The 12,295-nt window shown below is 48.1% G+C and overlaps 1 protein-coding gene across 1 annotated transcript; it reads right to left on the bottom strand.

The window, feature by feature from the left end:
• Positions 1-5,417: 5,417 nt before the first annotated feature.
• On the bottom strand, positions 5,418-10,043 carry FOXL1 (forkhead box L1). Its single transcript, XM_016129510.2, has one exon. It carries the CDS (start codon positions 8,426-8,428, stop codon positions 7,391-7,393), a length of 1,038 nt encoding a protein of 345 aa, XP_015984996.2. The 5' UTR covers positions 8,429-10,043; the 3' UTR covers positions 5,418-7,390.
• Positions 10,044-12,295: the final 2,252 nt, after the last annotated feature.

Genomic DNA, 12,295 nt, shown 5'->3' with positions numbered 1-12,295 from the left:
TCTTGAAAAGTTCTTTGGTGATGATGATGATGATGGTGGTGATGATGGTGATGATGATGGTATTGGTAGCACTGATGAAGTAAAAAAGTATACATATATATACATACACATATGTATAGTCAAGATATATATAGTCAACGATATACATATAGTCAATAAGAAAATACCAAAATATATTGTAAATACCAGCCATAATCTTTTGGAGGTAGGATTATTACAGGTGATCATGAGATTAAGGTTTGTTCTCTTTTTAATACTTTTCTGCATACTCCACATTTCTTGCATGAACACGTATAACTTCTGTAGTGGATCTTTTAGCAGAGGGAAACTTTATGAAAAGAAAGATGATGGAGGTCATGAAGAGATGATGAGAGTCCATTCTAAGGCAACTTGAAATCATGTATACATATGGATAGATGAAAAGAAAAAATAAAAGATCAATGAACCACTTTACACCATTCCTTTGACCCTAACAAATCCACTTGGTGGCTTTGGGACCTCACTGCTATGGCTCTCAATTTTGACTGCAGAGCAGACTCTCCTGAGAAGCTTTTAGAAACACATAGTCCAGTCTCACCACAGGCCAACTGAATGGGAGTCCCTGGGGATAAGACATGGGTACCGGGGATAGGCAGGAGCCAGGTCATCCTACAGCAGAGGAGCGGGCACCGTGGCCTCCTGGGTCTGTTCTCATCATGGGTGCGAATCCAGTGACACTAGAACAAACAGCAGAGACAAAAAATGAAATGACTAGATATAGATTTATTTCTCTTTAATCCCCATTTCCTTATGTCACTGAGCAGCCCTTACTCAGACCAGACGCTGGGCTGTCCTTAACCTGACAGGGTCTCCCCCCACCCCACCGCGTCCTTGTCTTATAACCTCACACCCACTGAGGCAAAGGAGAAGTCACTTCGCGTGTACTCAGGGCACCAGTGAGAGCCCAACATGAATTATTCATCACCGCCACCCCCATCATGCTCTCAAGATGGAGCCCCCAGTGCCGACTTGAAGTCCAAAAATGTGGGAAAGTTTATTTCTCCAAAACATTCCTGATTTGTAATGTGCTTTCTAAAAATGTTCTAACTGACCAAGCCCCTGCTATATTTAGCCACAACATTTAAAGAAATGTTCCTTACACTTTATAAGGCGGGCTTTGAAAAGCATGAGTTTAGGAAAAACTGCTCCCCAGTCTGGTCCCTTTCTCCCCAGGAGAGGGGTGGAGACTCTCCTTGGCCTCAAGGAATGGTCTTGGTATTGGGGGCATAAATAAGGAGTTTTATTCATTCCCAAGACCCTTGATTTCACAATGCCTAGATGGTCGGCCCTGGGAGCCCCTTCTAAGCTCCTGGGAAAAGCAAGGAAAAACCGAAGGGACTTTGCTCTCTTCAGCCTGTGAAAATCAACTCTCCCGAGGTTTTCCTAGGATCCCCTGCCATGTGTAGCTTCTTATTTTGCTTTTGGTTTCGTGTTCAAATGGTTGGATCATCTCAAGAGATGTAACACTGCAATGAACAGATGAAAATGGACACCAGCCCACCCGGGGTGGGAGAACTGAAGAAGTCGGCCTCCAGGAGTCTTCTGTTACCTCCAGAATTATATAACGTGAGCAAGAATTGTTGGTTTATGATCTTGTTACCAAACTAAGAAGTCCCAAATGGACTCTTAAAACAAAAGTGTTTAGATTAGAGGCTGTGTCTGTAAACAGCGATAAGATCTCCCATTACGAACCGCTTTCTGTGTGCCAGGTATTCGTATATATTAACTAATTTAATTCTGACAATGGCCCTATACAGGAAGAGTTATGATTATCCCCATTTCACGGATGAGAACTCGGGCAGACCCAGCCCTGTAAATTAATACCTATCGTTTAATTTACTCCTTACAATAGCTCAGTGAGGCAGTTACTAATATTATCCCCATTTATACAGATGAGAAAGTTAAGGTGCAGAAGAGTTAAGTTACTTTACCAATGTCACACAGCAAGTAAAGGGAGAGCTGGGTCATTAGCCTCTGTCTGGTGGGCAACGAGGCCACACATATAACAAGGTCAATGTACACTTCCCCACTCCCACCTGAGTTTTAAATTGCTGCATGGTCATGAATCAATAAGTCATTAACAAGGTGGGTGTGTCTACAGAGACTTGGAAAGGAGTAGTAGATGGTGACCGGCTACCTGGGAAAGATGCGTGATGTCCGGGTGCTAGAGGGGCGTGATATTTATAATATTTTACATTGCACATTATGAAGACCTGAGTCATGCCTTAAAGTTCCTGTTGTCCAAGGTGGCACAATCTTGTGAACACCAGGGTGTCATCCCTCCACCCTTCCAAGAGGGTCTGACTTAGATGCTGCCCAAGGCCAGACTCTTCTAACTTTGCACCCTACTTCCTCTGGACTTGGGCTGGAGGACGCACTCACCAGTGTGTGTCCACATGTTCTGAATGGATCAGGTAGCATCAGCCACATTCAGAACACCACCCAGTATGGGATAACTTTGTTTTAGGTGCCCAATAAACTGATAGCAAATCCGTGTACAGTCAGTCATTCACAGTCCCTGGCAACTCAGCAAGACCTTTCCAGGTACAAAGCTATGAAGGCAGAGTCTGTATGGCCATGGGCAGGCTCAGCCTCCCTACTTAAATGGGTCTCAGATTAGGGTTTGGAGCCACCTTCTCTTAGAAGCTTGCCAGATGGGAGCATCCAATCTCCTAGAAGTCCAGACGTAGCCACCAGTATTCTCTGAGATAGTGTAGTGTTGGCTCTTGGACATCAATTGTGTGGTCAGGGCAGCTGCAACCAACTAACCCCTGTATACTGACCACCTCTGTCTGCCCCACCTGCAGCTGGGTGCATTCTCAGTCCCTGTTCTGCCCCTGCAGGCTGACCCCTGTGGACTGCATTATCCAGGCTCCCCATAGGCTCGACTTCTTCCAGGTTCAGCCAATCAGAGGTATCAACATGAGGCTGGAGGCAGGGAGAGGAGAGAGGCTGGTTGTTTCTTCTTGGCTCCTGCCTGTGCCAGCCCTGTGGCTACATTCACCCTGGGTATTCTCTTCCCCTGGATCACTCCTGCCATAACTAGTCCCTACACCCTTGTCTTTCCCAGTGGCCCATCTAAGTGGGTTTCTGCTTCCTGCCAAACCCTGAATCTTGTTTCTGATGGAAAAAGGACACTGGCACCAAATCTTCGCTCCGCCACCTCCCCTTTGCCCTCCTTCCTCACTGTTAGGGTCAATAAAGACACTTGACTTGACTATGTACCCCCAGGGCTTATGACAGGTCCTCTAGCTCCCTCCCTCCAGCCACCTACCAGGGGAGAACTATATTTTGTGCTCTGTCTCATCTGCCCGCCATGGTGTAGACCCTGAGCTTGAATCCATATCTGGCTCATGAGCCCAGTGCAATTGGCATTTAGACACCATTGGAAAATACAGACCCCTCAGTTCAGCCTAGGCCCCCCACTCCCTATTGCCCCACTCTAGGTCACTGTACACATCTATGGTATCTGCCTGATCCTCAGAACCCCAATTTTGAGGCCTCTAGATAAAAACAAGTATAGTAGAGAACTTGCCATTTGGTTATTTAGGCATTTTTATAAAAACTGCTCAAAATGTGAATCAAAAGAATTACTTTTCCAACAAAATTAAATTCTTTAATTTTAATAATGAATTTTGCTTATTTTCATGTATATTTTCAACTCTATGAAACAAGTCCAACTTCGTGGAAGCAAGACTCCAGCTACCATGTATATGGGAAGTCCACCAAGTCCTGGCTCTCACTCTAGCTGGTTCCTGGAAACGTCACCCATTTTTGTGACATTAACGTTGGCTTTCCAATGTCCATACAGATGGACCTTGGCCTTCGGCTGTAACAATAACATCATGTGTGGTTAATGCTTTAACCCACACATAGATATATACACTGGCCTCTCTGCTGAAATGGTAGTGACCACACATGTCTTCCTTTTCAGAGAGACACAATTACATCCAAAAATGGCTAACTATGACCTGTTTATGTGCTAGAAAATCTTATGGGGCATTTGAGATCCGGAGGCTATTAGCCTCTACAAGAGCCTGCAAATATCCAAAACCAGACAAAGCAAAGGCCTTTGCAAAGTTCTCTCATCTTTGTAAAATTACGGAAGTGAAGGTCTCATGTTGGTATGTCTTCCAAGATTCTTTCATAAACTCTTGGTTAGTTGTGCTATAACAGCAAAAAAAAAAAAAAAAAAAAAAAAAAACACAAATTATCCTTGGCTTAAACAGTACTGAAAAACAAAATCTTTCCCAAAGTATCAATACTTGGGAAAAATATCAACACTTGGTTGTTTTGAAAGAATGCTGCACTAGATTTGAGACTATCTGTCCCACCTATATGCAAAAAAGATGAATTTCTGAGCATCCATGTATACTAGACATATGTATGCACACATACATGCATGTATACATATGTATACATACCCACACACATACACGTGACTTATTTATCATTATGCATACACCTCCCATATCCCTCATTATGGTCATTGTACTCATCTGTGTGTGTGCGTGTGCATGTGTGTGAGAGAGAGAGACAGAGAGACAGAGACAGAGACAGAGAGAGAAAGATCAGGACTTGAACCAAACATCATTTACAGAAAACATAATCTGTTCACTTTGTTTAGATGAGAGCGCAGAAGCATACCTTCAGACTGCCTAAGAGCAGAATAATGTGGTTACTTCTGGTTTACCCTAAATATTGTTTTAATTAAAAGTAGAATCCATTCCTTGGTCTCAATGATTCCTAATTTGAAACTGTGATTAAATCTGGAACATTAAAAAGGCTATTTGAATTGCTAAGACCCAAAGCTCCTCTTCCTCTTCAGGAGGAAGAAATATACATAAAATTGTATAGAACACATAGAAAATGGCCCACATAGAAAATTTCTCTTGGTTTTCCTAAATCAGATAAATGTGCGAATGAATGTGGATATAATTGTATCTGTTAGAATTTCTCTTTATGTATGGATAAACCCTCTTACAAAGTAGATACACACTTCTACCTTTTTTCTGTGACATAAAAATAATGTTTATATTATACTTTTGTACCCGTAACTCTAAAATACTATCCCTTTAAAATGGCAATATTTGATTTTTGGCTTCTCCAGAAAATAGCCATCATAAATTAACAAAATATACAAGATAGCAAATCAAACACACACACGCACACACACATGAAAAATTCAAAATGTTCCTATACAGCAGAATTTTTATCTTACTTTTTGACATTCAGGCAGTATCCACTGGTCCTGGGCTTTTCTGCTCCAGCTCCTAAGCCCCCTTGAGATGCTCATAGGGTCCCAAATATAATCCCAGTCTTCTCTTTCTTATTACACTGTTTGTTTATTCCCCCCAGTAATCCACTGAACCAGTCACTGAGAGGTTATTGAAAAAACAACTTTATTCACAGACACTGAGACTTTGGGATAACAAAATAGCCAATGGCAACCCTTCCACCACGTTTTAAGTTAATCAGAGTGAGCCTAGATCTCAGCAATGGGATGTCATCAAAGTTCTTAAAGTCAAGGGCACTCTGCAGCTCAATAAAGTGTTCACACCAGCCTGATAGAAAGCTGTCAAGGAAACATTTATGAGTCAGTAGCACATGGCTTTCAGGATGAATTCTCAGAAAGTCAACTCTGTGCCTAATAATTATTATTACGCTTGTCCTAAATGCCCTTTCCAACATATTAATCAACAGTCTCTCTCATTGTAAAGTTTGTGTCCTTTTTATATAAATCCTAGAAACTATTTAAAAAGTTATTTTGAAGACCTATCTCAGCCCACCTCCATGAACTCATGACTTATTGTGCTTTTCCAGCATCAGATAAAATTAACTTGATGGTTCAGGAAATCAACTTTCAGAACCCTTAAGACAACCCCAAGAGGTTAGATGCATTTCTCAAAAGTTTTAAGATGAACAGGATTGTGAAAATCTCAATTTTCTTAACCAGATCTTTGTTGCAGACCCCTGCCATGTGGCCCACCCCTCCCACCAGACTTCTGGTTACCTCCATAGAGGGTTAATTTACCTGCAGGCTCTGGGTCTGCTTGGTAGGGGCTGGAGTGAGGAAGGGGTTCTGGGTTGCAGACTAGGATGCAGTCACCAAAGATCGTCTGAAAGAATCCTCCCACCATGCCTCATATGCTTGGGGGTGCAGAGAGCTGTCTCCAGTAGATGCCGGCAGATTCCCTTACTCTTCCCAGCACCAACCCATCTCTCCCTGTACCTTCTTTTCATGTGTTTGTTTCCCCCGACACCTTTTGATGAATAGTAGTCCTTCAGCACACACACAATTCTGGAAAAATGTAGCAACAATCAAATCTAGATCTCGAAAACAAACATGAAAATCAAAAATCCTGTATTGTCTGAGACATCTTCCCTCCCCTTCACACACTTCCAGTCTTCCCTGAAATCTTTGATCCCTTAAAAACAAAAGCAAAAAGATAAGATGACTGCTATTGTTGGTAACATGCACTGGAGAACATATGTATCGACTAATGAGCTAGAATAATGTAACACGATGCTATATTACATAGAGTGTATGTTCTTAACAGAAGTTGTTAATATAAACATTTTCACAGGGCAATTTTCATAGTAAAAAGAGTCAAGTATTTAGTGAAAGAAGAGAGCATGTTCCTTTTACTGTCTAGAAAGAAAAAAAAAAGAGAGAAAAAATTTTCTATTTAAAATAAAAGTGTGGTTTCTCATCTTTCACCTGGACATTGGTCATAAATCCTCACCAGGCCCTAGTCTGCCAAAGAACCTGAAAAACAGGGGTCATCCCGCTCCCCCCTTCCCCCGCCCCCGGGAGGGGGGGCACATCTCGACTTCAAGAACAAACTCAACTGTGAACACCCATCACTCAGATGGGTCAAAGCCAAGGCCTGAGTCACAGTGACAATCCAGTTGGCAAAGGTCAGATGGTGGCTTTCAGATTGAAACAACCACAATGTGTCTGTCTGTCCTGCTCTTGTGTTGTCTGGGCCCTCGGGTGCCCCAAACTCACAGGACCTGTAGTGGGTGGCTGTAGATCCCGCCATTAGATTGACCTAAGGTCAAGGAATGCCCCTGCTCCCACAGCAGGAGGTCTGAGATGCTGAAGTCCCAGCTGGGCAGGGTCTTTTAAACCCCAAGCCGCTCCTGGTTCTGGGGAGATCCCCTTGGAGGAGGCAGGTGAGCTTGCCCACCTGAGCGCAGAAGTTGGAAATATTTCCCAGGATCCACACCTCAGCCCAGGAAACGATCATTTTTTAAAAAAGTGACTCCTACCACCAGCGGTGGGAGCCGTGGTGGCTCACGAGAAGCTCTGACCAGGGCGAGGGAAAGAACGGCGCCGCTGTTCGCTTTACTGGAAGTGAAGCACAGTGTCAGGGAGCTGCAGAGGGAAGTAGGAAAGGAAAGGGATTCCGAGCTGGTAAAAGCCGCCCTGGACGTGTGGGTCGAGCATCAGGGAAGCGTTGAACGGGGGACGGAGGCTAGTGGAGGTGGCCAGAAGCGAGGTACCCAGACAGCCGCCAGGCCCCTGCTTGGCGCCCCGCAGGAGCTCGGCCCCTTCAGCCGGCTTCTGGACCTGTCGTCCCGCCAGGATACTGTCTATGCTGAAGCTCTTGGACTTGTCGGAGCCCTTTGGAGAGCTGCGGGAGACAGGGCGTAAAGGGGACCCTGGACCATCCACCGTGCGCGCTGGCTGGCCCACGACCACCGCTGCCGCTCCCGGGACCGCGTTGCCCGCCACCTCCTCTGGGGACGCCGGCTCCGGCCAGAGGCAGGGTGCCGGCGTAGAAGAGCCTTCCGGGAGGGGCCAGGGGTGCGCTGGCGCTCCCTCGTGGCTGGGGGTCGCGGGGCGCGGGCGTCCGCCCCCGCTCCCCGCCTGGGGCTGCGCTTCTGCGCCGCGCTGGTGCGTCTCGGCACGGGCCCGCTTGGCCTCCGGGGCCCCGGGGCCGGGCTTGGGCTTCCTTTTCCGGCGCCGGTAGTTGCCATTCTCGAACATATCCAGGCAGCGAGGGTCCAGCGTCCAGTAGCTGCCCTTGCCCGGCCTCCCTTTCTCGCGGGGCACCTTGACGAAGCAGTCGTTGAGGGAGAGGTTGTGGCGTATGCTGTTCTGCCAGCCCTGCCGATTGTCGTGGTAGAAAGGGAAGCGGTCCATGATGAACTGGTAGATGCCGTTGAGCGTGACCCTCTGCTCCGGCGCGTCCTGGATTGCCATGGCTATGAGCGCGATGTAGCTGTAGGGCGGCTTCTGAGGGGGCTCCGCCCGGCCGGAGGCAGCAAGAGCGGCTGCGGGGGCGAAGGCCAGAGGCAGCCCAGGTCTCTCGGGGCCGTACAGATAGAGCATGGGCGAGGCAGCCAGGGCAGGCAGCTGGGGACCAAAGAGGTGGCTCATGGCGAGTGGGAGCCGGCGCTGCGCTCCCCGCGATGCAGGCGACCGGGAGGCTTAGGGTCTGAGCCCCGCGCCGCGAGGGCCCTCCTGGGGAGCCCGCCGTAAGTCTGCCTCCCACTCTGCCGCTCTCCCCGGCCGCTCCGCGCTCTGTCCCTTCTTCATGGCTTTAAAAATGTTAAATAATTGTTGTAAGTTTGCTATTATATGTTGACTTAGCGCTGGAAAATAAATTGTCTATGATAAACAGTCGTTGTGTTCTCAGCCCACCCACATTAATTAAAATTTCATTGCTGAAAAACTCCAAGCTTTTCCCTCCACGTGTCTTTTTGATACCAGCCAATCGGTTTCGGGGCTATTCCTTCATTTGTTTATAGAATTAGTCTGTTGATAAGTCCGCCCACCCAAGTTGAATCAAGCTGTGTTTATTTGGAAAAATTTCCGGGCACCCAATATATAAACGCACTGATCTGATGTTTGAAATATCACGTCCACCCCTTGACGCTGTAAGCACACACAGTCAGTGAGGCAGGATGTGGACCTCGGTGGCTGGGAGCGGGGTCTGCCGGGCCAGGAAGGAGAGGTGGAGACGGTGGGGGGCAGGGAACAGGGGTGAGTTTTACCGCTGGCTTGAGGGAGCCCCGTAATACCAGGGCCTCCCACGAACAGGTCTTTTCTTCTCCCAGGCTTAATAGGAGATGTAGAGATGGCACCATCTCCCAAAATGCCTTCTGAAGTCTTTGAAAGCTTTACATTTGTTGCGGGAAGAGGCGTGCTCTAACTAAGAGGTTTGGGAGTCTGATGAGAAAAGGATGCAGTCCTTGGAAAGATTAGGACACGCCCTGAAGGAATCAGAGCACTCTCCAGAGGCCTAGCGTCCCAAAGGCAGCAAGCCGAGACCTCCACGGCTCGCTGGGGACACCTGGAAGAGGATTCCAGGAGCCCACCCTTTCCTGAAGCCAACCCATCAGGCGCAGGGGAGCTGGAGAGGGCATGGGTTACCTGGTCCACAGCTCGGTTCAGGAAAGTTTCAAAATAAACCCGATTGGAAAGTTCATGGGGGGAGAAACTAAAGTCTTTCTAACGGGGCTGAGGTTCCAAGCAAGACACTCCATAAAAGGGGAATTTGGCAGCTGGCGCGGGAGAGCTGGTATTTGTGAATGCGGGTCTCTTGCTTTATATTCTGCGCTTTCCTGTTTATAACAAGGAGGGGGGTTATAACAACTTTACAAGTGCACACAGCTGGCCCGTGATTACATTAAGCATTTGGAAAGCCTGCTTGCTCTCCGACGACCCACCCACTCACCCTGGGGTGCAAGTACCCCCCCACACGCCCCATATTATTTTACATTTAGCCACGTCAGGATTTCAATCAAAAACCCTGGATGATGCCTATTCAGAAGGAGGTGTCTCTGCTCTCACTCCACTGCACTGCGGAAGGAGGGGACACGTAGCGTGACTAGATCCTGTTTACGATCCCTGCTGAATAGTTTTTAAAAGAAAAAAAAAAGCACTCTGGATAACTGAATTAGCTTTCATTGAGTAAATCGGTCGCGATGCCAAAGAGAAGAAGGAGTGGTGGGGAGGCAGGTGGGTGTAGACATGGCCCAAGCCTGGTTCCCAGCCGAAATGGGAAGACGAGCACTACCCGTACATTGGGGTGGGGGTGGGGGTGGGGGTGGGGCTGCCGCCGCTGCTGTCACAGAGAGGCGACAACTGCTGCAGACTGGTTTAGAGGGCTCGGGAGAATCTTACTCCAAAAGGGAGTCCAGAAGGTAACTCCTGTGTTTGGGGATTTCGGATAGCCCGCTGGGGCGCGAATACGTTTGAAATACCGAAAAAGACGTGGCAAGCAGGGTCGAAAAACCAGTTTGGGTGCAGGCGCGGTTTGAGGCAGCGCCAGGCTAGGCCCTGGGACACGACACCTTCAGGCCTCCGTCCAGGGCGCTGCATTTCTAACTTAGGCCAACTGTTCAGCCCAGCCTACCTGGGCCTAGGTATTGAGGATAGCCCTCTTGGCCAGAGGGGGCGGGACGCTGTCCTCTCTCTGGATCTCTGGCTCTCACCCCTTTCAACCTTGGAGTTAGAAAAAAACCTTAATGCCTGAAAATTTGCAACCCGCGGGCCTCACAGCTCCCGGGATCGCCCAACTTCTCCAGACCAACGCGCCCCAGCAAGCTCAAGTTTGGATCCAGCTCGGTCTCCGGCCTCAGCGCCCGTTCTAACAGACCCAGAGCAAGAGAGAAACGGGTGTCACTATGAACCTCCTCCCATTTCTGCACTCAGGGACCTTGGTGCTTCACGGCACCGGGAGTCCAGCATGCACATCCCTGCCTCTCCCGAAAGGCACACCCGCCGCGACGCTTCTTCTGAACTCCTAAGACAAATCCGGGCTTGGATTCATACAATAATAACCACCACCCAATTTGGGCATGGGCCGGACGCGGGCGGAGACACGCGCGGCTAGTGGGCGGGCACTGATAGTAAGCGGGGTGTGGGATAGGGGTTAAGAAAAAAGAAAACCCAAGTTCTAGTCGCGGTCTGGAGAGGCGCATCCAGCCCCGCGCATTTGCAGAAGTTTGCAACGTCTCCCAGGGGTTTCAGCCGTAAAGCTCCAACCTGGCACTCCAACCCGCTCCCTCGCAGGGATGGAGCCTAAGTTCCCAGGTGAACGGTTTTGAAACTTGAGCCTAGGAGGAGCTGCGATAGGAAGGATCGCGCTGGGGTTTATTTCCGGGGATCGCATGGCACAAGACCCTAGCGTCCCAGAGCCAATGCGCCCTCGTGCGGAAGCTCTGCCGGGTGAGGATCGAGCGGAGGTCCGGGGGCGGGGGTAAAGGGTGGCCGCCGAGTCTGGGAGACAGCCGTGGGTGTCCCAGAGAGCCAGATTGAGATCGAAAGTTCCCTGAAGGTTCATTAAGTCTTCAGATCCCAGAACGCGCATTCATCTCTGAAGTCAGTGCAGGCGCTTCTACCAGACAGCAGGAAAGCCCTGAGACGCCCGGATGCTCCGGGAAGGACCTCGGAGCTTCCAACTCTGGGGCCCCAGCAGAAACGGGTTCAGCGTGAGATGAGGGCAGATGGTACCATTACCAGCCCCAGTCTTTCGGGAGTAAGCCTTTTCCTTGGGCACGCTGGGCGGAGGCCAGGCACCAGCCAGAACCAAAGAGGCCTCTGAAAAAAGAGGCCGAAGGGGAGAGATGAGCTTTAACCACTGCCTGCTCGCCAACAGGAGCATCTACCCTCCTTTGCTCTGCTCGTAAATAAAAGCACAGTTAATGATGATTTGGGTCATCTCTCCAAATATATACTTTACTTAATAAGTGTGAAAACAGTTAACAATAATCCTACCACATATGCAATATGTTTGAAAAGACTGAGGGCAAAAAGAAGCAGGACTTAGCCAGGTCACCTCACTGACATCCTAATAAACGTTGGAGAAGTTGATGATAATAAGGATACTATTAATAAGTAAAATATACTAGAAGCTACTATGTGCCGGCACTGTTCTAAGTGTTTTCCTTATGTTAGGTCATTCCATCCTCACAGCAACCCTAAGAAGCAGAAATCTTTATCATTCTCATTCTGCAGACTGGGAAACTGAGGCCAGGAAGTTACCTCATCTCAGGTCCCCGACTTGGAAGTATTATAACACCATAAAAACAATCACATTATAAATGCTGCTGTGTGTGGCTTCTAAGGGCACTGTGGAAGTTCTCTTGAGGACACTTGCAAAATCTATGAAAGAGGGGGAACTTGCCCATTTTACAGATAATGAAACTGAGGCAGGGCACAGAACACCCTAAGATATCGGAGATAGTAAATAGCAGAAATGCGAGCAGCACTCACACAATTTCCTCCAAAGGTGGGTTC

Source organism: Rousettus aegyptiacus, unplaced genomic scaffold (genome assembly GCF_014176215.1).
Source record: "Rousettus aegyptiacus isolate mRouAeg1 unplaced genomic scaffold, mRouAeg1.p scaffold_m13_p_14, whole genome shotgun sequence".
In the NCBI taxonomy this organism is placed as follows: domain Eukaryota; kingdom Metazoa; phylum Chordata; class Mammalia; order Chiroptera; family Pteropodidae; genus Rousettus; species Rousettus aegyptiacus.
Note: the sequence above shows the minus strand (reverse complement) of the source record. Positions and strands in the feature narration are given on the sequence as shown.

Excerpts from the sequence above, each read along its gene's own strand:
- FOXL1 (XM_016129510.2), bottom strand. The coding sequence starts at position 8,428 with ATGAGCCACCTCTTTGGTCCCCAGCTGCCTGCCCTGGCTGCCTCGCCC.